Source organism: Triplophysa dalaica, chromosome 12, assembly GCF_015846415.1.
Source record: "Triplophysa dalaica isolate WHDGS20190420 chromosome 12, ASM1584641v1, whole genome shotgun sequence".
NCBI classification, from domain to species: Eukaryota; Metazoa; Chordata; class Actinopteri; order Cypriniformes; family Nemacheilidae; genus Triplophysa; species Triplophysa dalaica.
Genome location: NC_079553.1, coordinates 12,491,646 through 12,518,073, shown reverse-complemented (window position 1 = coordinate 12,518,073; position 26,428 = coordinate 12,491,646). Strand labels below are relative to the sequence as shown.

Below are 26,428 nucleotides of genomic sequence, written 5' to 3'. Positions count from 1 at the left end.
TTTCTTTGCTTATTTGTTTTTTGTGTTCAGAGTTTTATTGATCCTTGCTTTACAAAGGTTTACGTCCATGACTTTTTTGCTGTGACAAATATGAATAAATGTGTAATGTTCAGTTGCATTATATATAAAAAACTTAAATACTAACTGTTTATATTATAATCTCTCAGTCATATTGGAGTCATATTGTCAAAGACAGCAAGCATGTGAACTTCAGATTTGTGATGACTTAAATACAAATGATGTTTGATTACATCTGTTACTGTCTGTTACCACAGAAGATAATTTCTAATCATATCTGTGTGTAAAACCAAAACAGTGTATTGACAATATTGTACCTTACATAACGTTCAGCTTTATGTTTTCAAAGTAACTAACGCCTGTTTCAACTTTTGTTATTTTTTATAGCCTTTTTATAGTCCCAAAAGTTTTCAATGTGGACTGCCATATAAGATGGTGCCCAAATATGTATATTTTACATTACATTATACCGTAATATATAACAGTAAATAATATAGTGTACTACAGTATTCATGTGGGATACCACAAATAATACCACAGCATATTCTGGTGAGGATTAGATCTTAGAGATAGAACACACAATAATATTTAAAGCACACATCTAATATCTATCACACATAATATATAGATATAACATACCATTTCCCATCCAGCTTAACTTTGAATATTTCTATTTGGGTGTTTGTGAGATTTCCCATTAACCGTTGCCCTTAAATGACAAAATCACCGAAAGCTGATATATGAGACTAGACAGCACTCTTTGAGATGATGAAACCACTGATCTGTAAAGAATTGTATTTATGATGTCATAATATTGAAGTCACCGCACTGCATGATGGTATGACCAACATTAATCAATTGATAAATTAATGGAAAATGATCTGATTTAAATGAGGAAACAACGTATTTCTGAAGACTCTATCTACGGTCTTTCAACACAAACAGACTGTAATAAGCAATTAAATTGATGTTTATTTAAAGTGGTGAAGTCATAAACCTTATAGTAGCCAGGCGTAGAGCTCCCCAAAATACAGAAGAAAACAAACCAAAAGCTTCAGGGCCCATATATCCTTTTGAAATGTATTTCTTTATTTTGTGTTAGTAACATGCAATAGTAAAATGCTGTATGTAATGATAAAATAAAAAAGTAATGAAACACTTTAAATGTAAAATAATTCCCCCTGTTGGTTCAATATACCATTTTAGGGTTCCATATATGAAGCGGGTGATAAACCCTTTTCTGGTTCTAAATAGAACCATTTCTTTTAAGAGTGTACCAGCTTTTGTAAAGTTTCTATGTACTTAAGTACTTTTGAATATTACTATGGTAAATATAAAAGTTAACAGAATTTACTATACTTATTACAGAATAGTACTGTGTACTATACTACGCTACACTATTTACTAGATTATACTACAATTTATTTCAGTTTACTGCAGTAAATACTATACTAAAGTACAGTATTCATGTTGACTAGTACAAAATTCACTATGTCCCACCAGGGGGCCACAGTCCACTGCTGTGAAGCAATGAATTAGTGAAATGAATCTTTGAATACCAGTTATATCAAGGTAGCACCATAGTCCTGAGCCAGAAGCCAACATCTGACAGTTTTGTGTGTCCTCAAAATGATAGGACAAATCTTAAAGTCACCATGAAACAGTAGTTGCGGTTTACTTTTTTTCGCATTGTGACGTTTATCGGACTGAAACGGCTTCTGAAATTTGAAAAAATGTAGGGCTAAAAATGCCTAGCCATTGGACTGTCAGGATAGTCCAACCACTTTTTCGTTGCTGACATCATTTGGCGAAGAGTTGTTGTTGAGAGGGAGAGAAGAGCTTAATTTTGAGAAAATAATGATGTACACAGATAAATAATTTATAATAATTACTGCAACACCGTGTTAAACACTTTCCCGTTTGATTTCATGGTGACTTTAAGCACCTAAATACACAGCCAGCGGTAATTGCTGTGCATAAACGTATGTGTGTTTTATTTACTTATTATATTCATATATTAAGGAGAAGCCATATACTGTTCCTATAGGATGAACTTGCAGGCCCCCCTACATTGCTGAGCATTAGCCCTGAACTGAATGACACGTGAATCACCTCTTTCAGACATTACCTGTGTGTCTGTTCATGGCCTGATCGCTTGCACTGTCTGCTTTTAGACAGATGTACTCAAAGGCACAAGACATAGGGAATTAGAAACTGGTCACAGACCAGACAGCGTTTTTTGTTTCCCTCTGGGTAAAGAGGCCTGTCTCGTCTTCTTTTAATATTAGTCATTACACAACAAAAACTCTGGCAGAAGTTTCACACTTAATAATCAATTATATAGCATACAGTGTTTAAAAAAAAGTCATTGAATCTACAACAATTACATGGTCTTTTAGGAGAAACACAATTGCATTTGGCCTAGGTAATTTAAATAACAAGGATTTTCTATAAACCAGAAAATTATAATATTCTTCTAAACCTGAACCCTGACAGAGCATTAACAATTAAGAACTACACGTATACAGTATAGGCTACTTTACAAAACTATCCATCCATCCATCCATTTTCTACCGCTTTATCCGAACTACCTCGGGTCACGGGGAGCCTGCGCCTATCTCAGGAGTCATCGGGCATCAAGGCAGGATACACCCTGGATGGAGTGCCAACCCATCGCAGGGCACACACACTCACTCATTCACTCACTCACTCACTCATTCACACCCTACGGACAATTTTTCCAGAGATGCCAATCAACCTACCATGCATGTCTTTGGACCAGGGGAGGAAACCGGAGTACCCGGAGGAAACCCCCAAGGCACGGGGAGAACATGCAAACTCTACACACACAAGTTGGAGGCGGGAATCGAACCCCCAACTCTGGAGGTGTGAGGCGAACGTGCTAACCACTAAGCCACCGTGCCCCCCATTTACAAAACTATAATATACCGAATTTTTTTAATACAGTAACCCATCAAATTACAGAGAAGACAAATGTTTATAATTTATACAGTGTATAAATAACGATTGTATTTATATATGTTAATCAGAAAAATAAATAACAAAAGTGTAACCACACTATTGTTGTATTATTATCTTGAAAATCCTCTACAAATTGGCATTTTTTTTAAAGAACTTTACAGAATCAAGAATGATTTGTGAAGAAAATGAAACAATCCTTCACAGGAACTCACACAAGCATTCTTCATTTCCTTCGTTAGTTACCTTCGAGAAACCCTCTCATTAGAATCAAAGATTTACAAAGAGATCAGCCAAATCTCATTCATCAATGAAAGACTAGGCTGCTGCAACAAATTTGGTTGACCCGGTTAACAACTTTAACAATTACGGGTGCTTTTGTTCATATTCAAGCAGTTCATTGTTCAAACACCTTTTTACCGAAATCTGCCTGATTTCAGTTCTCTAGAAATAAACTAGAATATCCTTTCAGTGGTCTCTTAAATCAAATAAGCTCTTTCTCTGAGTACTGAGTTGAGCGTATTTCATAACAATGAAAGCTATCGCACAAAGAAGTGGCTAATTATCAATTAGTCAGGGCAACAGTGATCAACAGGACAGGACTCTTTGTTCAGTAAGTGGATATAAATGTAATCCCATGATTAAGACAAGTCTGCAGAAAACCCCACCCATAACGCATCTATCAAATGCATTGTTGAGGTTTAGACACGTTTTAAAGGCACTCAAAAGTGGACAAAAGCTGTTCCTTTGCACATCACACTTATACATATTTTGAGATTGGATGCTGGTATGTTTGTGTACATTCATAATGGCACACTGCAACTCCTAAATGAGAGTTGCCATCACCAATCCTTACAACGTTTTTAAAACTAAATGGAAAGAAATTGGATTTTTATAAAACAATCTTATAATTGCAGATGTTGATTAAAGGTGACAGTTTGAAAGACGAGCTATTTCCTGGGAATGAGAAAAAACAGTCCTGATTACGTGCAAGCACACACGCACACAGTCATAGCCCTTGTCCACATGGCCTGTGGTCATTTCCACCATGTGACATGACCCTTCCTTGCTTTGCTTTGTTTTGCTGAGCCTCTGCCCTCACCCAACCCCCGTTCCAGATTTTTCCTCATGCCGATCAATGGAATGTCCTTCGGATGGCCGGAGTGTGGGCAGCCTGCACAACCCCTAATCTCAGCCCACAATAATGGGGTCAAAGGGTCCCTCCCAAAGCTCTGTCTTTTAGCCTGGCATCCCACTGCTTTATTGGGCAGCCTGCATCTGGAGCCTAAGCCCCACCGAGAAGCTTCCTCCCTTGTCACAAGAGCCACCCCAGCACCCCGTCCTAAGTGCCCATAAATGCGCACAAAAGCCAGTTCTACATGTGGTAGCTATCTATTACACAAGGGGCCCTCTGGAGGGGTAGCATCAATTACAAAGGGCTGAAATTGATTTCATAGTTTCAGGTGTGAGGGGGGAAATAATCGTGTAATGCTGAGAGATGATGGCTGTGAGAGATTTAAGTAATGACAGAAGTGAGGGTCTTCATGTTCGAGGACACGGTTTGTCAACCTCTTTTGTCCAATGTACTGCCACAGTCCTGTGACTACTATCAATAAACATATATTCATCAAATAACACAAGAAACGTGTTCCTTTAAACCCACATTCTGATGAACATGATTTGGAATTATGATTATGGCAGTAATTATAATTAAAATTGTACAGTAGGTGAAAAAACTGACCTAGCAAGTAGCACATATTTTCTGCATTGAGGGTCACCCACACAAATGTATAAAATTACACTCTTAGCACACCCCATCACAAAAAACAACTTCCTAAGAAAAAAGAAAAGGAGTGCTAGGATTTAAAAATCACTGTTCTGTAAGAACTGCTTGAGAAGAAATATATATTTACTTCATATTAATAGTTCTTTGTAAATTAAATGGGATAACCAGCTTTCGAAAAAAAAAAGAAAAAAAATTAATCCAACAATTTACCCGCATTAAACAACAAAAAAAACCACAATATTTATTTATTGTAAACAATGTCCCAAAAACACGTTCCCAGTAAAAAATTTCCCCCTTGCAGAATATTATTGGTCGATTCCCTGCCCGCCCCTCTCGTCCCTAAGGCCCCGCCCCTCCCGAATGATCTCAGGCGGAAGTGTGCAAGAGCTCAGTACGGACGCAATCGATTGACGATCACGCGCTGTTGAATTGTTCGCGCGAGCGTGATTCACTATTGAAAATGAACGCGGATTAAAAAGGCGCGTTTGTTTTGCAACGAGACGAACACGGGCTGTGCGTGTCTTTCCCATCGGATGTGCAGCTGAAAGCTTGGGAAAACCGCAACACTGCTTCGTTGCATAAAGTGGAAGCGTCGTAAGGTCGGACGGTTGCCATTTACTCTTCGCCAAACTGTACCGTAACTGGACTGAGGGAAGTTCAAATGGGCTTTTTTGCATGAGACAACATCACCGTAACGAGAGCTTGAAGGCGTGCTAACGGGCTACATGGGACATACTTTGAATAATTGAATTGCGTCCTGCACGTAAACTCGGCGTAAACTGCATATCGAGAATAAAAGCGCGCAGATGGTCGACTGACGCGCGTTCATGGAAAACGGACATTTTTGCGTTTGGGAAGATAAAAAGTGACAGTGTACCGTGCGCGTTTGCCCCTCTCGTCATGCGGCGGTGGGGGAGGATCGGAGCAGGGACCTTACAGCGGATTTCATGTTTCGCAACAATGTTAATGCCCCACACCGAGGGATTATAAGGCCTCGAAATGACACATTGTTTCCAAATGGTTAAAGTGCACTAGAGAAGTTACAGCATAGAGTTTATTGTACTAGTGTGAGCGTTATTGTGGATCAGGAAGATTATTTTAATTGAGCTTCTCTAATGCAACTGCATTCAAGTTAATATCGACAATAAAAACAGTGGCACCAAATTGGAAGTGTTAAATGTATATCTAAATAGGGGAATGTAGTTAACAGTAACCTAACAGCCTGTTCAATCTGCATCACCGTTGCTAGATTTATCAGGGAAGTCTTTTCGCAAGCCGTCGTGTGTCTTAACGCATCTTTATGTCTGAAGTTATCCTCTGGTCCGCTGCGCAAATGGCGTCTTTCCCAGACTCCGACCTGCAAACATGTCCGCTGTGCAAGGAGCTTTGCGGCTGCTCTGCTCCGATCTCCTCCAACTCCTCTACCTCCTCCTCTTCCTCCCACACCTCCAGCTCGTCATCTACCTCATCCACCAGGAGACTGCACGTCCTGCCCTGTCTGCACGCCTTCTGCCGGCAATGCCTGGAGGGTCACCGGAACCCCTGTGACCCTCTGAAGCTCAGATGCCCCACATGTGACCAAAAAGTATCATTATCCGAATCAGGCGTAGACGCCCTGCCCTCCTCCAACTTCCTCTTCAGCAACCTGCTGGATGTGGTGGTTTCCACTGAAGAGCAAGGCAAGAACGGGCGGTCTTCTTCGGTGGTCCATCACGGTGGTCTTCTGAGACCCCAGCACCTCTCGGATCCTCAGTGCAGCTCTTGTGATGAGGGTAACCCCGCTACCTCGCACTGCCTGGACTGCCAGGAGTACCTCTGTGATAACTGCGTGCGGGCCCACCAGAGGGTTCGCCTCACCAAAGACCACTTCATCGAGCGGCTGATGGAGAGCTTGCACCTGGCCAACCGCAACTCCAACACCCCAGTGAACCTGTCTCAGTCCTTCCATAACAGCTTCGCAATGCTGAACGTTTTCCAGGAGAGGATGGACTTCTGCCAGCAACATGACAATGCGGTAAGTTGAGTGATAAATTATACAGCATGATAACTTGTAAAAATGTCATGGTAAGTTATCTTTTGTAACGATTTGGATGGTGGTTAAGGACCTGCCCTGCTGAAAAAACAATAGAAGCCATCAAGGACGGGAATTGTATTGATTTTAATAGAAACATATCATATATTTGCGTCTCATCTCATGTCGGGTGGATGGGAACCAGTTGAGAACCATGAAATCGAGAGGCACAAGACACTAAACTCATTACATTATGGAACTTTGTAATGGGTTTAATGGGAAATTAATACTTCCTATAAGAAATTGTATAGTTTTTATTCAGCAGGATGGGCTGCTACTCAAAGCTTGTGTTCAAACCATCAGTATTTTTCCTTTGCACTTTGGTTTTCAGTAGTAATAAGCCCAACACTGATATTGGAGCCCATTACACTGGGTGGGACTTTGGATTGGATTTAATAATGCTTACCAGAAATGTCTTATTTTTTGTGGCATGGTCTATGCAACATCTGTATATTTTCTTAATTAATGCAAAAGTGCTGCTGTTTATATGTGCAAATTCTTTTTTGCGGAGTATTGTTATTACATACGTCTGCATAAACATCATATGTCTATTATTTTATATATTGTATTAAGTATTTTTGCCCACTGTGTATATACCAGTGGCCTGTAAAGCCAGAATTTTTAATGGCCATGTAAGGCCAGAAAAAGCCTATTTTAGCTAACCGAGTTCAGATGACACCAAAATAATTTCGTAGTGTTAAAATAAGTTTTTAAAATTCAAGTTTTCATATAAAAAAAACATTTCATTGTGGTGTGTAAATGTTTGATTTTTTTTCAAAACATTCAATATTACATGTATTACTATATAATATTGAAACACATTTTAAATATGTTTTTATATCATTTTGTTTCCACATTCATCTTCAGTTTTAAAAAAACTGATTAACTCGCAATTTATTTAACTACTTATTGTTAATGCCTTCAAAATAAGCATGTCATATTCAACATACTTGGATAGTTCCTTCATATGTTTATTTATTATACATATCACATTGTCATTTGTGTGAGTTTTTTTTTACATTGGATGGTGAGAGAGGCCATTTTTTTATATGCAGAATATGAAGGGTTTTGATGCAAAAACCTCTAAATCCGTCAGACGACTTTTCTGTTTAAATCAGCATTTTTCATCAGGCTCCTTCATTTACTTAAAGCAAAAGCAGATATTTCACAACGTGCAGAATGTGGTGTTATGCAGGTTTTGAAGCTAAATTATTTGAGTAACATATACTATGTGTGGAGGACTTCACTTAATATCATAATCTCATTTTTGAACTCTTAATATATTGTCAGTTATGGTAAAGATGTTGTTCAGCTGATCACAAGTTCTGCTCTTAACCAGAAACGCACCACACTGTGCAACCACATACTCACAACATGACTCCAGTTTCACAGTGTGTTTTTTAAACTGCCTCTCTTATAAACAGCAGGAGAGAGGCCATTGTTCTGAAATGAAGCAATTACATGTGATTTAATGTATATAATGCTGTTGAGCATGCAATTATCTTCATATATGACAACACTGGATCCTACTGATCCTTAATTCTCAAACTGAGATGTATAGAGTTTTAGTCATGCTGAGGAATAATGATAAGACACATATAGAGAATCAACACAAAGTGACGTCTCTAGAGAGCCAAGCTGATGTCCAACCGGGTCTCATCAATCTGCGTGGAAAAAGTTTACGCTTTCCGATTGTGTGTAATATAAACGCCATATTATACACCAATATTTCCCATTAGCTTTGCTGGAGAGAAGACGCGTCCACAACACGACTAAATTTTATATTTTGGTGTAATTTTGCCATCGTGACATGTAGGGATCGATTGTTGTTTTAATCGGACATTGTATTTTGTGCACGTTTATTATTTTGTTCCGTTCGTGTAGATTTTAGCACGTACCCTGACCCCACCCCTCGGCCTAATAGTTTGTGTATTATGCAATATAAAACACAACCCATAACAGGCAGATACAGCTAGATGCTATTCATTCCAAAAGTGCAATTATTTTGAGCGTTCCGATGCAGATGAACAGACCTAGAAGCGGTCACATTCTCCATCCGCCATAAACTACGACCTGGCTGCGCATGCACAGATTTTAAATTGCTGCCGAAACGGACACGTTGCGCCAGCTTGGATTGTGAGATGTCATTGGCTCTCGTGTGTTTCGTGACTGGTCGTGTCATTACATTAGCTTACGTTACGAAAAGGCATAGGCTGCCCTGCTTCAATTGTGTCACACGCTAAGCTAGCGTGTATCTTTGAACGAGAGGGGACTGCAGCAGCACACATTCCCGGAGCATGATCGTCATCAGCAATTAAAACCTACTGTGCTCGCACAACGATAACGTATGCCTAAAGAAGACTCTGAATGCAACACAACCGGTAATGCTTTTATACTGGTGTCAGTCAGTGATTTCAATAAATACCCGTGGATGACTTCTGTTTGCTTGTTGCATGTTTTATCTCGTTGGGAAGCGGGTGGGTTTAGGGTAGGAGTGGGGTTAGGTGCTCTAAAATATCTATTAAAGTGGGAATAATACCAATTTATAAAATCATTCAGTTTTACAAATGCAAAGAATTGAACTTGTCTCGTTATGACACCAGGCAAGCGACTGAAGAAATGGCGTCTCATGCACACACAAAATTGGGCTTTGGCGTATGTATTACACGCAATCGGAAAGCGTAAACTCGTGTTATTTATATGCAGAATGTGGAGATCGGGTTTGATGCTCAGTGAGGGGGGGAATAAAAAAGCTCTTGGTCCTAGACTGTGTCTATAAAACCCATGACATCACTTCCTAGAATCCCCCTGGGAGATCTGTGGGATTCTCAATCACCATCTACATCTCAACCACCGTCTACGTCTCGCTCTTTCTCTGTTCTGATGGAGTTCTTTGGTTAAAGTAAACAGAAGTAGCCATTAGATGGTTTTTACATTCCTGCCACTCCGTGAGGAAAGCTGTGTGCGTGTGTTTGAGGTCAAGAAACCCTCCTGAAGAAAGGTCAAACAGTAATGTGTTAGAGCACGGGGTCGGTGAGGAATATCCAGTGCCATCCTGCTCCCAAAGTGAGTCATAGCTTACGGTTAACAGCGCTAGTCATAATGGCATCATGCACTGAACTCAGAACTACAACCTTCAATTTCCCGCTTAAAGTAATGTACGGAGTAAGGCTGTGTGCATCTCTTTGTTTGAGAGTAATTGCCTTTGCATTATTTATGCACTGTCCACAGTTTACACTATTGACTTCTTTTGTTGTGGCGGAAGAGGTATTTTACACTTTACTAACACAGAGATAGTATAAATGATTGCTTCATTTTCAAAAAAGTCATAATTTGCTTAACATGTATGGTGATCTCTCTTTCTCGGAACAAACAATGAGAGGTTTGGCTGTACTTTCGTGACTTACAGCCTCAGTCACCATACACTTTCATTGTATGAACCGTGAATAGTGACTCTCTTAAGTTCCGAACATCCTGGCTTTTGGTTTTATGTAGGAAAGTTGAGGCAAATATAATTGTAAGTAAAAAATGGCTTTAATGAACAGATACCGGGCAGTTGGGCAATCCCAACTTTATGGATTATTTTAAATTAAAATTTAAAAATTAATTCTCACAGTTTTTATTACCAATATATACAGCATACTTTGTAGGATTTCTGATCATTTAAATGCACAAACTTAAAGCAATTATACCCAACAAATGAAGAAGGATGGCTCTTCATAGACCACTTTTCAGAAATTTTCAAGTGCTCATTTTTTAGGAATATAGACCCTTACGGATGTGACAATTCACTCAACTGACTAGGGCTGCCCCCTACTAAAGATTTTACTAGTCGACTAGTAGGCCTTTATTTCAGCAATTAGTTGAATAATCGCACGTTTATGATATTAACATAATTACTCGCGTAATTATACAAGGAAATTCTAATAGTCTAAGTTTACCGGCTGAGAAAATATGTTTTTTAAAACTTCCATATTAAAGAGAAATGCTAAATCATAATAATATAGCGTTTAAAATATAAATGAATTGCTTAAATGGACACATAAATGAGACGCAGCAACACCGGAAAAAGTTATAATTATCATGTGTTGGAAAACAGCAAGGAGACTGCCTGTACATTTATATAATCTAATAACAAAAATACAAACTATAACTTCAGGTACATGCCAAATGAACCTGCCAACAAATAAATAAATAAATAAAAAATTAATAGTACAAAGTAAATAAACAAACAGGCCTATGGACAAGAGATAAACAACTTTGTTCAAAGCAAGGCAAACAAAATAAATAAATGGCAAAAACACTTATCTGAAAAATTATATTGAAGAGGGAAATTAACGAAAACGAATAAACGCAGCAAACGCCAAACCTTAGAATGAAAAAGAACATGCTACTAACAAATACATTTTTGTACAAAACAACGCAAACAAATAAAAAGCCTAGAAGTACAAATCAAATGGAAACATTCAAGAAAAATATCAGTGCAAACTGCCATATTAACCTGACGTGTGAGTCTTGACCAGAAACAACGAATAGAAAAATAAGTATGAAGTTTCCAAACAGTAAAAAAAAAAAAACTCTACAGGGCTTGACATTAAGCATTGTCATGTGGTTGTCCTTCGGACAAGTAAATTTATCATTCACTTTTCAGAGTACAAAAATTAAATAAAGATAAAAAAATGATGTTTCATTTGAATTATAATATAATATAATCAATATTATTGTTTCGGATTTAGATTGGGCAAGTTTGCTTCCAAGCATTTTAACCAGTTTCCGCTTTGGCCGCCTGAGTTTACTTTTTTTGCATATAGCACTGGTGCTAGAGAGGTTTAAAGTTTGGTTGGACAGGCAGAAATGTGCAAGTGTAGTTCATTATGAATAGACAGATAACTGACAAAAGACATACATTTTACATACATTTAGATAAATTAGGGCCATAGCATTTTTAGATTACCTAGATTTGTTTTAATATTTCTAAGTTCTGTGTTTTTTACCATACAATAGTTGTATATTTGTCCACAAAAATTACTGTAGTATAGTGTAGTATTTACTAAAGTAAACTGCAGTAAAATTCTTACTATATTGTATTTGAACTTTAATATAGTATACAGTGTTGATTAATTTACTACATTTTCAATAGCAAATACTATACTGTTTGATTTAACAGGACTTTTATTTTGATGGGTCTTCTGGAAGACCCTTGTTTGCAGATAGCTTCACTCAAACAATAAATCGACCGTAAAATAAGCTCTCAGAGTAACTCTGGAGATGAAGTACATGTGGTCAAATCCTCATACAGTGCAGACGGAGATAAATCCTCGACCATCACTGGTGTTGCATGTTAAACTGTACACATAATTCACTCAGACATGCAGAACAGCCAGATGACATTTAAATAACAGGATTCCACGTCCACGTGGACTCAGTGCGGTGCGCATTGATTAATGTCACACACACACAAACACGCAGCTCTGTTTAATGCACATATTCTTATTATTCTACATATGTCGCACTGTTTTTTTTCAAGTAACTTGTTCGGTCGGGCAAGTAAAATTCTCTCTCACTTGCATATACAAAACATTCACTTGTCTCAGACAAGAGGCCGAGCGTAAGCGTTACTGCCGAGCTCTACTCTATTTTATAGAGTTGTGAAAAGTTGTGCTCTGATGATGTGGATGAGTGGATACTGTACAGGTGCTTAGCTGCTTTAGCAAGGTTTGGATATCGTTCTTCCTTTTTTACATACATCAGTACATTTATTTCATTCTTCTCTTCTGCATGCTCCTCCTCATAAATGCCCATAAGCATGGATATCTCAGCCTGATTTTTCGGTGCGGGCTCACCCACTGTAGTACTAATGCTGTCATGATCCCTATATTGCGCAGCAATAATCGATACAGATTATTCCATGTGAATTAGACCGATAATCGATATTTTGAACCGATATATACGCACTTCTTAATCTTGTTTTTCTTTGTGTATCCATCGACTACAATTAAGGAAAAATAAAGAGAGTTAAAATAACCCACAGACTGTATGCTTTATGATTAATCCCATCTTTCGTATTTCTCTTTTTAGAATAGATTATGGTTTACAAAATTTCATCAACATTGGTTTATTAGACCATTGTTTTATTTATTTCACCGCACTGTATTCTGCCTCTTTCTGTGTTTTATTTGTCTTTTCTCATGTAAAGCTGCTTGGAAAGAAAATTGCATTGTAAAAACCACTAAATATATAAAAATGAATTGAATAAATTATATTTATGGAATAAAGTATTTTCTGATGACTTAAACACTGCATACAATACTAGAACTATTCCATTAATCATTTTGCTCATCATTGGATTAACTAGCACAATTTGAAATTATATAATAAGTGTAAATAATTGAATTGCCTTCATAGCTTTATTGTGTATGTTGTTGAAAAGACCGCAAATGTTTTCATGAAGCTATAACATTAAAAGCATATTTTGGGCACACTTAGTTAGTAAATTAGACTATTCCTTGAGTGTATTGTCGGCAATACGGGCAATAATCACACCCATGTGTGTCTCTGTACTTTTATGTGTATAAATAAGTTGCGAAAAATGACTCTATCTAACATTTGTCGCCAGCAGCTTGAGATGCGGTGTGTGTGCGTGCGTGCGTGTGTGTGTGCGTGCACGTGCGTGCGAGCATGAGCGCTCTGACTGAAGACCGACGATTCAAGTTCTTTATGCTTTAAAATGGCTTGTATTTTTGAAAGATAATCGGCCAGTTCGATAATCGGTCGACCACTACTAAGTCTGCAGCTTATGTATAAATGCTGGTCATGAGATTTCCCGTTAATTACCTTCTCTTATCAATTTCTTCGGCTAGGTCGTATCTTCAGTGCTTTTGTGGTCAGGCTGTCACCGTGTAGCACCAAATGGTGTCTCCTCATATTTATTAACATACATAGGCACTGTTTCGTGTTGATCTCGCTGTTGTTTCATTTGACGTCATACACTGACCAAGCTGTGCATCGCAGAGAAGTTTTAACGCACATAATCACGTAGGGGTGTGCGATATGACGATATTAGATCGCGAACGATTAAAATGACTGCACGATCCACTTTTTCGGGAAAATCGTTAAATCGTCCTATATAGTAGTGTTCTATAGAATTCGTCAACATACTTGCGATAGATTGCGCCATGTTAACAAGCTCGTATACGTTGCTTGTGAATTCAGTAAGATTAAGTGACGCGGTCAGTGAAGATGGAGGGAAACACGGAGGACTTGGTCCCTAAAAAAATTCTACATCAGTAATATTGAAATGGTTTGTGTTTTCCCCAACTGACACGGCCCAAACAACAGTTATTTGCAAATGTGGCAATCATAAGATTCGAGCGTCGTAAGGCAACACAACGAACCTTTTTAACCACCTCAAAATAAAAGGGACTGAAAGAGTATGCCGACAGTCAAATTATAAAGGGATCCCACGCGAGTAAATCAGGTACAACCAAGCATACGGAAACTAAAAGGCTTAAACAACGACTTTAGCGAAAGAACCATTTGAGAAAGGAACTCCGTATCCGTATGACAGAATGAACAAGCGCTGGAAAGATGTCACTGACGCGGTCGCATTTTACCTGGCCAAAGACATGATTCCCATAAAGACTGTGGAAAATGAGGGCTTTAAAAAACTGCTCAAAGTCGTAGATCCACGTTACGAAATACCCAGCCAAAAATATTTATCCTCCACGCCCATTCCACAGCTTTACTCCGAGTTCCGCAACAAGATGAAAAACAAAATTCAAAATGTAAAGTTTTTTGCTAACAGCTGATTTATGGTCTTGCACTTGCATTAAATATTAACTTGATTAAAATATTCTTCAAAATATAAATGGTAAAGAGTATATTTTTATATGGCGACTTAGTTTGGCTGTATTGAAGCCCCCTTAATTTGAAAAATAGTCTTAAAACCAACTTGAAGAAGAACCGCGATAAAATCGTGAATCGTGATCTATCTGGAAAAAATCGTGATTTGAATTTTTTTTCTAGATCGCCCACCCCTATAATCACGTCACAAGTTTTTAATTTTATTTTCAAGACTAACAGACCAATGAAAAGATATTCGACCAAGCCTCCTTCACATCGACTAACTTTTAGTCGACTATTTGGGGGCAGCCCAACTATGGCAAACAATGCTTTAAAAACCTCACATGGTTATTTAAACCACCAGATTCTGACATCTGACCAGTATGGTGAAAACGTTTGGTAAAAACTAGATTTTTTTTCATTTGAAGGTTCACATTTGAATTGCCCATCTGTTTTGTTTCTTAATTTTGTAATGTTTTACCATTCTAAGCGTCAGTTGCTTGCTTGATATTCAACAAAAGAAAGCATCACATCTAAAAGCTTGCTTTCTCTTGCCTTAGGGTCTGGCTCAGGTTAGGGGTCGTCCTAAACTGCCAGTATGGATTCTATATGAGATTAGTTGGGTCAATGAAGTACCATAGAAAGTAGCCCTGACCCAGCTGTCTCTCATGAGCTATCCATCTTTCTCTGTGACAGTACTGCAGAGTTCTTTTTTCTTTTAGTTAATTTTCGAACTCTGAGCTGTTGCTGTCACCGATGGATGGATTGATTAGCTGGACTTTGTCCCTTTAACTTCATATCTTCCTATTATTTGACTCTTACGACTATTGCACATTGCATCCGAAATTTCTGCACATTAAAAATAAATATGACCTAACATTGTGTCAATCACATTTACACTGCCTCCAATATTTTCGTACGTTATAAAATAAATTGCATCCGTCAAGAATGTTGGGTGGACTTTAAACAATTCAGAGACACCGTACAAACGAGAGCGAAATACGAAAAAACGCATACGAAAATTTCAGACCGTATGTCCAAAGACCTTTACCTGGAGCTGATATGATGTAAAATCAATTTTGGAAAAATGACAGGCTATGTTTGCAAAGAAAATTGTTATAGCTTTGAATAACAGTACATTTAGCCTCTGGATGTTTTTTGCCAGGTTGATTTCTAGTCTATTAGTATAGATTATTACTATAACTAAGGTTATAGCAATACTTTACTTTATTTGTGGTAGACATGTTTAACTATAGTTTTTATTTATTTGTTAAGTGACCTCTGTGCATGTAAGTACCCACTGTTCTATCTTGGCCTAAACAAGGTGCCGTAAGACCATCATGTTGCACATGCAACGTACCTGAAACCAGTTACGCAACAGGCCTCTGTCGTGGTCTTTGGTCGTTCTGAGAGCTTTTTCATAGTATGTATCTGGCTTTGGCAGGGGGTCTTTCATGAATGCAGGCCAGAAGAGCTGTTCAGTGTGTGTTTTACAGCCTGTCTCTGGAACTCCATTACCCTGCGACTCTCTTGGTTTTAACCATGTTCATATGCACTCATCTTGCGGCTTTGATATAGAATATGCTGGGCCACACTTAAAACAAACTCCGCTCTAAGAAGCCGAGACGCAGGCCATCTGGAGGAGAGAGAAGCTTTCAGGGGTTAAGTGGAGTTTGCCAAGAGGGTTTTCCTCCTGAGAATGCAACGTCCAAGAGGAATGTGAACATTTCAGCACTTTATTCAACAGATCTCTTGCTGATACAAAGCCCAGCCGTCTGTTGGACTCAAAATGATTCTCTATATGTGCTCTAAAACACTGAATCATTTCAATTCCGTTATTAACAGAAAGGGCTTTAAACAGGGTTTTACTGGGCTTACCGCATTCCTTTCTCCCCCAAGCGTTTTAAACATGTGTCTGGCCTAGAGCTGTAAAGCAGGGTACAGTGCCGGAGGAACACTAGTCTGAACATTTAATGCTGTTGGAAGAAGAAAGGCAGATGTAGTCAGTCAGGATGGAGAAAGGACTGTACTCTGTAGGGGCCACAGTGGAAACTTTTACTGTTTCCACCAGTCAAAACACTCTGGTCCAAGTTTTACCAGACGTTCGTCTCCATCGTCTAGACTTGCGTTGTTTTGTTTCAGGTCTAAGCAGCGAGATTTTTATAACCAGAATTGAACAGGAAGTCATTTGTCACGTTTGAAAAGGAGGAAACAAACAGGCCATTTGGTGTTGACTCGTGGGCATTCAATCCTGGACAATGGATTAGTTTTTGAAAAGATGTTCTTTTCACACATTAAGAGTTATTAAAAGCACATTAAACACATTAAAAGCTTTTTTTGCAATGATTAATAAGTAATGTTTGATTTTAACCTAGAAAATAAAAATAAAACCGTTGTCATTTATTCACTCTCATGTTGTTCTATATCTGTATATTATTTTTTTCCCCCTGTGGAACACAACAGAAAATATTTTGAGGAATGTGTCTGTTATTTTGTGTTCATACATTGGAAGTCAATGGAGTCCAATGTGTTTGGTTACCAGTGTTCATGTATCATTTGTGTTCTGCAGAAGAAATACATTCATACAGGTTTCAGAGTTTCCGCTAGGATTTTGTGAAACTGTTGTGCTTGATGACATCACATGCTAATTAACATAGTCGTGACGTCATCACGATTTAATACTGCATTCAAGACACCTAGGAAGTGGGATACTTTCCCCACCACTAACCCGAAAGTAACATCTGCATTTACTATTACAAGTATTTAGTACATGTTATGTTTTAATGCTACTAAATCATTAGTAACATTAAAGTGTATTTAAAATGCAAAGAGCACCATTCCATGAATTATTTCCAGGTGTAAGTGGAAACTATCACATTTCTGAGAGCGCATGAGGGCAGCAGAAGTTGTAACTTTTTTTTTTCTTTTCTCTCTGAACATTAAAGACCGCTATTTGCCCAATAAAGCCGTTGTCATTTACATATTTTCTGTTCTCAGTTCTGTTCTCAGACACATTGTTTGATAAAATAACCACACGCACCTTAAAGAGCAGAAGCCAGGGCATTAGCCGTAACCTTTTTTTGGGCTAAAGGTAGTAGGCTTCCCATTTAGCGTCTTTGATTTCTCCCTGCCGTCGCTCACAGATACGATTCCTGCCCCAGGAAAGCGAGACCTCGTGCATGTGGGCAGTAGTGTCAAAGTTTCCCATTGAATGGGTGGTTTATCCAAAAAAATGCTAGGCTTGTTGTTATATGCGTCTTCTGAACCATAGCTGCTAATGGTGTCGGAAATGCTGCTAAATCTAGTGAACGCATTGAAAACTTAATCACAATGGCCGGACAAATTATGAATGATGTTTGGAATCACCTTAAATGATGAAAGATATTTTTTTGGGGGTGAACTATCCCTATAACCGTAAGTTTCTGTTGCATGTTGATGACCTGCTGGCGGGTCTACATGTTCTTCTTTACCCCCTCATATGCTGACATTAGATCTGTATGAGCTTGTGGATGAAAACAGCTCCTTTGGTCATTGAGGTGCCATCGATGCCATCCTGATATACAGCAGCATATGGCAGTAGTGCATTGTGAGCAGTTTAGCCTCCGTCCAAGTGTGACTTCATCAGAACTGTTCAACCTTCACCTCTGACATTTTTACACATGTATGTGTCTGTGTTTGGTTTAGCAGCTCTCCAGATGGAGTTTCCTCTCTTCGTCCACATACACACACAGCATTACCACATGGAAGTGCTTGTGGAATTTTATATAAGAAACGTCTGGCAGCTCATCAAAGAGTCTGGTATGGGATGGATACCATGTTTTGAGGTGGTGATGGGTGTAGAAGATTGTCTTGGTGTGTTTAGGGTTAATTCCTCCCTATGATGCGGATCATCAAAAGAGACAAACGTTCTCTGTCAATTTATATTTACATTTATTCATTTGGCAGGCGCTTTTATCCAAAGCGACTTACAAGTAGAAGTCTTATTGTCTATCGTGAGTCTTTTGTTTGGGCTGGGTGAGAAATGTTGTTTTGTTTTAAATGTAGTTTTATGTAGGCTAGTGGGGGTCTTTTCAGTTTTATAATGTGGTTTAATAACTGTCAATTACAAAAGTGTGTTAATTGTATTGTGCTGTTGGGGGCTGAGTTAATTTTAATATGTGATGATGTAATTGCTTTCAGGAAGGTTTTCATAAGCCTTGTGTTCAATGTTGTGAAACTACAGGTGCTTTTTGTGCAAATGTTGTGTATAATGTACAAAGTTGTGGTAAAAGGTTAATATTTTGAGGTCATCACCAGTTGGGAAACAAAACAAGAACATGTATGTGGATAGAAATTGCTCATTCTGAGGTAATAAAAAATCGTATTATTATTAAAGGTCTTTATACACCTCTGAACACATAGTTATGTATAGAATGTTGCATTTCTGTCAATAGTTCCTCCAGAAAATACACATTGGACCTTAACAATGCTGAAATTGAATGAAAACATGGCTGATGCATTTCGTGTCATTTTTTTTTTTCATTTTATTTGTATTAGCAGTATTTATTTAGTCATTTTCCTTTAATTTATTGGAATTCATTGATGATTCTGTCATTTTAGGGCAAAAAAGCTTTTTTAATTAAATGAAACCATTTTTTAATTCACCGTGTTGAGACCAAACCTGCACAGCATGTCTGTACAAACTCATTCACGCTTCACGAAACTCTCACACACGTGTGCGTGCAGAAGGGCAGTGTGTCAGGGGCCCAGCTGATTTTGTTTTTGCCTCTTCGTGAACAGCCAGTTAGATTGTAAGAACGGGCAGGCACCTCCCCCAGCGGCTTGGTGCTGTAGTGCCATGTGGTTGTGTGTGGAGAAAAACGTTTGAGTAAATTTTGACGGTGTGTGTTGTGGGAAAAGAGAAAACCCCAAAGGGTTGTGTGACTTCCCAGAAAAGTTTGCCTGGCGGATAGTTCATAATGCTTACATTAGTGTGACTGTGTGCTCGGCAAACAAAGTTTTGCCCGGCTTTGTTTGTATTAAAGCATCTGATGTGGCTGTCATTCCAGATTAAAGTATTATCATTTGACTAGAGCTGCAAATAATTTAAGGCACAATCTGGTCTGCATTGGGATTTCTGATGTTTTGTGAGGCGTTAAGTTTTGACATACTCCACAATGAATTGGTCTCTTATTTTGCCGGGGTAATATGGCATCACTTACAAAAGGATGTTTCACATCAAGCTAGCCCTCTGTTATGCCTTACTTCCAAAGTGAACCCATGTGCTGATCTGCACAAGATTGTGGCGTTCAGAACCGATAAGCGACTGATCTTGACCCGCAGCTAAAAGTTCAAGCTGTTGGATTATAATAACTCTTATTTGAACCATCTAAACCTTCTAAAGGCACAACCAAATTTACTTTATACTTACTCATCTTCATGCCATCCTAGGTGTATGTGACCTTTTTTCTTTAGACAAACCTGAGTGACCAATCATAGCTTTATAATGCTATTGCAAAGCACCATAGATTTTGAAGCTCCAAAAGTAATAAAGTGGAGTAATTCATAATAAATCATTCTTTCCAGTACAGGAGGTTAATACGCAATACATTTTTTTACAAACAATGACCACAAGACACATACAAACCAGTATAGCTAGAAATTAGGATGAGTCAATTATGGGGATCATTTAAGTTCTGGGTGAACTGTTCCTTTAAGGATGATGTCACTGACAGTGTGTACTGTTTTTTTTTGTTTTGTATCAAGTTTTTCAAATACTCTTGAACTTGTGTATATGGTTGAGTTACAGTAAAGGGATTGGATATTTGGTTTTGCGAGGACACTGTTATACAATGCTGTTCTAATAGAGATTATAAAACGGTCAGTTCTGGTCCTCGATTCTGATTGGCTGAGCTGAGTTCTAAGCCGTTATAAAGTACCCAGATTTATAAGGCTGACCACATTCCATAGCCTAAATATAATTCAATTGACTTCATTTTATGAAACCTTGCTACGCATATGGAATAACCGTTTTATAAAAGCAATATGCCTTGCGAAGCAATGGGTTACAGTGCATTTTATAACAGCTAAGGGGGGTTTTGGGACAAGATGTGCGGACAACGCGGAACCTCCTGATGATGGAAATGACATCATGCAGGGGAACCAGAATGCCAGCCCAACGGCTGCCAGTCCTCGGCGATGGACGATGTCATTGTCTATCGGCCCAACCCTAAACCCACTGCTTCTTGGGGCTTGTCGCTTCATGTAACAGATCTTCCGAGCCTAACATACAGAAAGCTCAAAAATAATAATGTTACCTTTGGCAAGGTCTATCTGATGCAAGGATTTTTAGCTTATTTGACTCATCTCATACTAAAACTTAGACACTTTTATCAAAGCCATTTAAGCTATATTTGATCACCTATATTCACCTCCTAAATTGACAAGTGAGTAATATCAGCTGACTCTCATTTTACCTCAGAATGAGAAACTAGGTCTTCCCACACATGCTTTAAAGAAAGACCTCACAGGCACAAGATGAAGCTTGTGCACTTTTCTCAGAGAGTATAAGAAAAAAATATCTCCATAATTATTGGGTCCATATATAGAGGCAGATCCGGTCCCTCTTTTTATTAACCACCAGGTTAAAGATTCGGAGTTTGAATGCTTAGGAAAGTTTAAGCAGGGATTAGGAAGGCTAAAAGAGCCTCGCTGTGTGATAAGCGAATGCACAGGCAAGAAAGAAACGCAAGCGCTTCGTCAAAGATTTATACCTGCAGTCATAGCAGTTTCTTTAGAGAAGCAGTTAACTTGAAAGTCAAGGAAGTCTGGGTCTGTGTTGCATGCTGGGGAAGAAAATTGTCTTGCCAAAAAAGCCCAAGTTTGTTAGTAAAATAAAGATGCAAAATTTGTATTTGGTTATGCATCACTATTATGCATTATGCATAGAAACTAACAATTACAGCATTGCAATGCGGTGCTTGGGCCTTTACCATGAAATGGTGACACTAACATGGTTCACAAAGTTCCTAGAGATGAGAATCAGCTTGTGTATTTAAGATAACCGTTTGTCTTTGTTATAGTCTAGTGGACCGGATCCGTTTGACTGCATAGAGCCATTGGACATACAGCCGTGGAAAAATTTAAGAGACCATTTAAAATTTTTATTTAATCAGTATTTCTAGATGTGTTGTGGCCAATCCAGTTCAGTTTGTTGAATTCAGCAAAATCAAATCTGATGAGTGACAAAGTGATTCAACAACACACTGTGACACACTGACAGCATGACAAGACGCATGCAAACTGTGATAAAAATCCAGGTTATCCCAAAAAATATTTTTTGTTGTATTCCTAAATCTTTGTTCACTCAGATCAGAAACTAGTTAAATATTTTCAGTGTACACACAGGATGCTCGGATCGCATTTTATGGTCGGCTCACATCACCATATTAAAATGTTTCAAAACTGGTGAGCCACAGAATTAGTTAACATAACTAACATTAGGTATAAAAATGCCAACGTAATATTAAGTGATTAACAATAATTAATTTATTACATAACTTGTTCGGGGCAGTTCAGATTTGTTCGTTAAAAATATATTAAGTAATGCTAATTTCAACAACCTGAAACATGAAAATGTAAATTTCACAGCAACTAATGCTAATGATTTTGGCCTTAATATAAGAATGGCACATTTTTCAATATCCAAAAGCCTGAATTTCCTTCTAGAAGTTCAAATAGGGTCGTCACCTTCAAGTTACAGCCTGTAAATTATTCTGGAACGAATGCTTTTTTGTTTGTTTTAAAACGCGCTGTGATTCCTTTCCTTAGTTGAAATAAATAAGCCTACCTTATTTATTGAAGCAAAAGAAAAGCAAAACGGCCAGATAATTACGGTGAAAGACAAAGAAAACAATATTTATATGTGGTGCTGATCAGCAGGAAATTTCTTCCTCGGATGACGTTCACGTAATAAACAGGGAAACAAGCACTACAATAGCTCCGTCTTTGTGGCTTGTTTACCGTCAGCTCGTTGAACAGACTTTCACCAGAGTAAAATGTACCTATATGCTTGTTTTCTTATCAAGAACATGTAAAACAAAATAAACAAGATAACCGTACATCACAGACTGTTAATATGGACAAATGCGTTTTGTCGGTTCGTTTTGTCGGTTTTCTTTTTGTATTATACCATTCCACGCAGATTTAAATGCTGTTTTAATGTATTTTTCTATTTTTTTCGACATTGAGAAAACTATATTCTGGAGATGATATTAATACGTTAGGAATATTAAATGATAATTAAAAGCTTGATGTTAAATTGTGACTTAATAAAAACGTAAAAAATTACGTCATTATTAGCTTCATTTAAATAAGTGAATATTCAAACTTGTTTTCGTTGCAGAATTTCTTTGCAATACTGTGCAATAAAAAAAATACAGAGAATCTTTTCTGATATTTTGACCTGTTTCTCCAGTCATTTTTATAAATGTGTAAATAGAAACAAATAAACGTATTAATGTAAATAGAAGCTATAATTTTATTGGTGATTTGGGAGAAATATTGTTATGAGGTCACTGAATAAAACTAAAATAATAATTTTACCTCAACACATACTTATAAATGGTAAATTAAAAAAAAAACAGAAAAAATGGTCTTTGAAAAGGTTTCTTTATCTTCCGCGGCTGTATAGTTATGTTGGTGATATTTGAGTTTTGTTGGCGGTGTGATTATTATGAATTGGCAACGGTTGAACATGCTACATACCTACTGCACGAAATTGATGCGTGTTTACTCAAAGTTCAGTTTTTTCCCCCCTACCTCTGTGGGAGGCTTCCTGCTTATTCCTGTCACTCCGGAAGGCCGCTTCCAGGGCCCCGCTGCCACGTGACCTCTGCACACACAAGAGTGTTTGTAGCATCTGGCCCGCAGAGAGGGGACTCGCTTTTACGAGCAGGTAACTCTAGTGGAATCACGACTCTAGATTTACGCGCAGCTGGCCGAGTCGTAGCGCAGAGCGAGATATAATTAGCGTTTGATCTGGTCTTTGGTAAAACAATTAAGGTATGAGAAGGTGACCTTGTGGGGTTGAACAGTGAATACTGTACCTGACACTGAGCTGGACTTTGAGGTAGCTTGAGATTGTTTGACGCATATGGATTTAAGATATTAAAACTGTTTTTTAATTTGTTAATCTCTGGTATGGTCGTGACGAGCATTAATTGTTGGATGATGTTTGATTGAATAACATCTTGAAAAAGTTATTTATACATCCTTTGCAGAAATAAATGCATGCTTGCAAAAAAACTACACTACAGTTTAACATGTCCTGTATTTTAAGTAATATTAACATGAAAAAGTTGCATAAGAGATCTTTTAAGTGTCTTAAGACAAAATAGTGAATTATACCTATTTTCCAGGGGGCAGATTCACAAAACACTCTTAAGAAACTTCTCAACTGCCAGATTTTTCTATATAACTATAATTCAAGAAAAACTGTGGACTGTGGTTTTTTTTTTTTACCGCAAGATTGATTTACAAAGCATACAACATTTTATTCTCATGAAAAAAATGTTCTCAAGAAAATATTTCAAAACTTCTTGAAAAGGAACATTATAATGAGCTTCCTTTATCTTAAGAACATTCTTATATTTTGTTATAAGAACAGTTTCTTACTGAGGGTTGTAATTGTTTACGGGAAAAAGGAATGTATGGATTCACTATTATTGATATTCTCTGGATTTATTCCAATAAAAAAGAACAGTTTTGTAAATCCTGTCCCAGGTTCTTTGTGTTACCGAGGACAAAGCAGAGGCTGATGTCAAAAAGAAATGTGTGAATGTTTACTTCTGAACAGGGTACGAAGAGTAAAAAAATATTCCATGAAGTTTATATAAGTATATGGTATGTCCTCGTGCATTTGTAAATAAAAATGCAATCTTTCATTTCTCTTGATTAAATAAATTGTGTAAAAATAAAATGATAACTGCATCCAAAGTGTAACAAATAATAAATGTTTGTTTATATTATATAATAAATAAGTGCATCGCAATATTTCTTAAAATATAAATAAGTTGTACATTTCAGATTTTTTTTATTTAAAACCATTTTAAAAATGTTAATTACATATTATTGAATGGCTGTATGTAATTTTTAAGGGTAGAATGACTTTTTTATCTGTTGATACTTTTTCAAAGGTTTTTAATCACGTTAATCCAAATGTATGATCTTTTTGTGACATTTTTTGAAACCCGTCTCTCGTCATGAACAAAGCTAACATGGAGTTAAACAGAAAAGAATCACTGTGGTCAAATAATTCCCAATTTTGCTTTATAAATGTTTTCGCCCAACTATAAACTCGCCCCAACTGTCACTTTAAAAATTATTTTATGCTTTGATTGATGGACGTGTCCTGTTTGAGCAATGTATCAAAATAGATTTAAAGAAACAAAGAAAAGACTTTTAAAGGGGTGAGGTGAGTGATGGAACAATAGACCTCAAGCAATCCGTCAGCAGACTGTCAGAGCACAGGAAACTGACCGTCTCGCATCATTTCCTCTGGCAAGTCATTGAATAGATTCCACATTCAGTGTTTCTTGTCATGGTACAGATTTAAGATGTTCTGTTGGTGACAAAATCAAAACTGCATGCTGAATATTGAAACAATGACTCAGATGAAAGTGGCTATGAGGTTCACTTAAAAGTAGTTTTTGTAGCCACCATTGTTATCTTTTCTACAACACAAGTTTATAAAAGGTTCGCTTATTAGATTTCACAGGAGTGAAATATATGTACTCTGTCTGACCTGGATGTGTGCATATGCTTTTATAGGAACATATGTGATAAACACATCTCTCTCGTACATCTTACTGTAAACATTTATAGTCTTGGCAGTTGACCAACGTAACTATTTATGAGCTTTACATCACAGAGTCATTTTAGCACAAGCGTGACCTTTGCCCTTAACACACACAGACTGCCACTCATCAGTGTCTAGGTCTTGATGCTTCTTAAGAGAAACCTTTTTAGTTTCTTAAGCTGTAATGAAATCAGTTGTAAGTTCATATTTGCAAATCAATCGATTTCAAACGCTTTCTCTCGCTTTCATTAACAGGTGCTGCGTTTTTACTGCGACAGCTGCGCCGTGCCGATCTGCAGGGAGTGCAGTGTGGGCAGACACGTGGGTCACAGTTTCACCTACCTGCAGGAAGCCCTGCAGGACTCCAGAGCTCTGACCATCCAGCTGCTCGCAGACGCACAGCAGGGCAGACAGGCTGTGCAGGTTTGTAAACATCTTGGGTCTTTTTTCCCCTCATGTGACCTGTTTACAAATGCTATTAAGATCCATGTATGGTGGTCTGATCATGTTCATTTCAGATGTGTCTCCAGTGATCACATAAAATACAGATTTAGTGGCGATTTTCTTTGCATGACTGCATCCATCACTGCCTGTACTCAATGATAGTTCATCCCAAAAGATAAAATTCTGTCATCATTTACATAACCTCTTGTCACTTCACACATTTGACTTAATTTTCAAAAGAAGATATTTTGAAGAATGTCAATGATAAAATGATGGCGACACCCATTCCCTTCTATTGTAAGGACACAAAACGTCCAATGGATTGAAAAGTCAATGGGTTGAAAAGTCAATGGGTTGTTCGGTTACCAACATTCTTTTAAACATCTTCTTCTTTGTACTTGCACCTCACTATGTTAAGCGGGTATAACAAGCACATACTATGTAAGGGATA

At 37.7% G+C, this 26,428-nt stretch overlaps 1 protein-coding gene across 1 annotated transcript in view; it reads left to right on the top strand.

Annotated features, from left to right (window-relative positions):
- The first annotated feature begins 5,155 nt into the window (after positions 1–5,155).
- trim71 (tripartite motif containing 71, E3 ubiquitin protein ligase) overlaps positions 5,156–26,428 on the top strand; it is a 29,909-nt gene continuing 8,636 nt past the window's right edge. The window contains exons 1-2 of the mRNA XM_056762488.1: positions 5,156–6,797; positions 25,789–25,956. Coding sequence (XP_056618466.1) covers positions 6,084–6,797; positions 25,789–25,956 — 882 coding nt within the window. The 5' untranslated portion in view covers positions 5,156–6,083. The remainder of the gene's footprint in view (positions 6,798–25,788; positions 25,957–26,428) is intronic.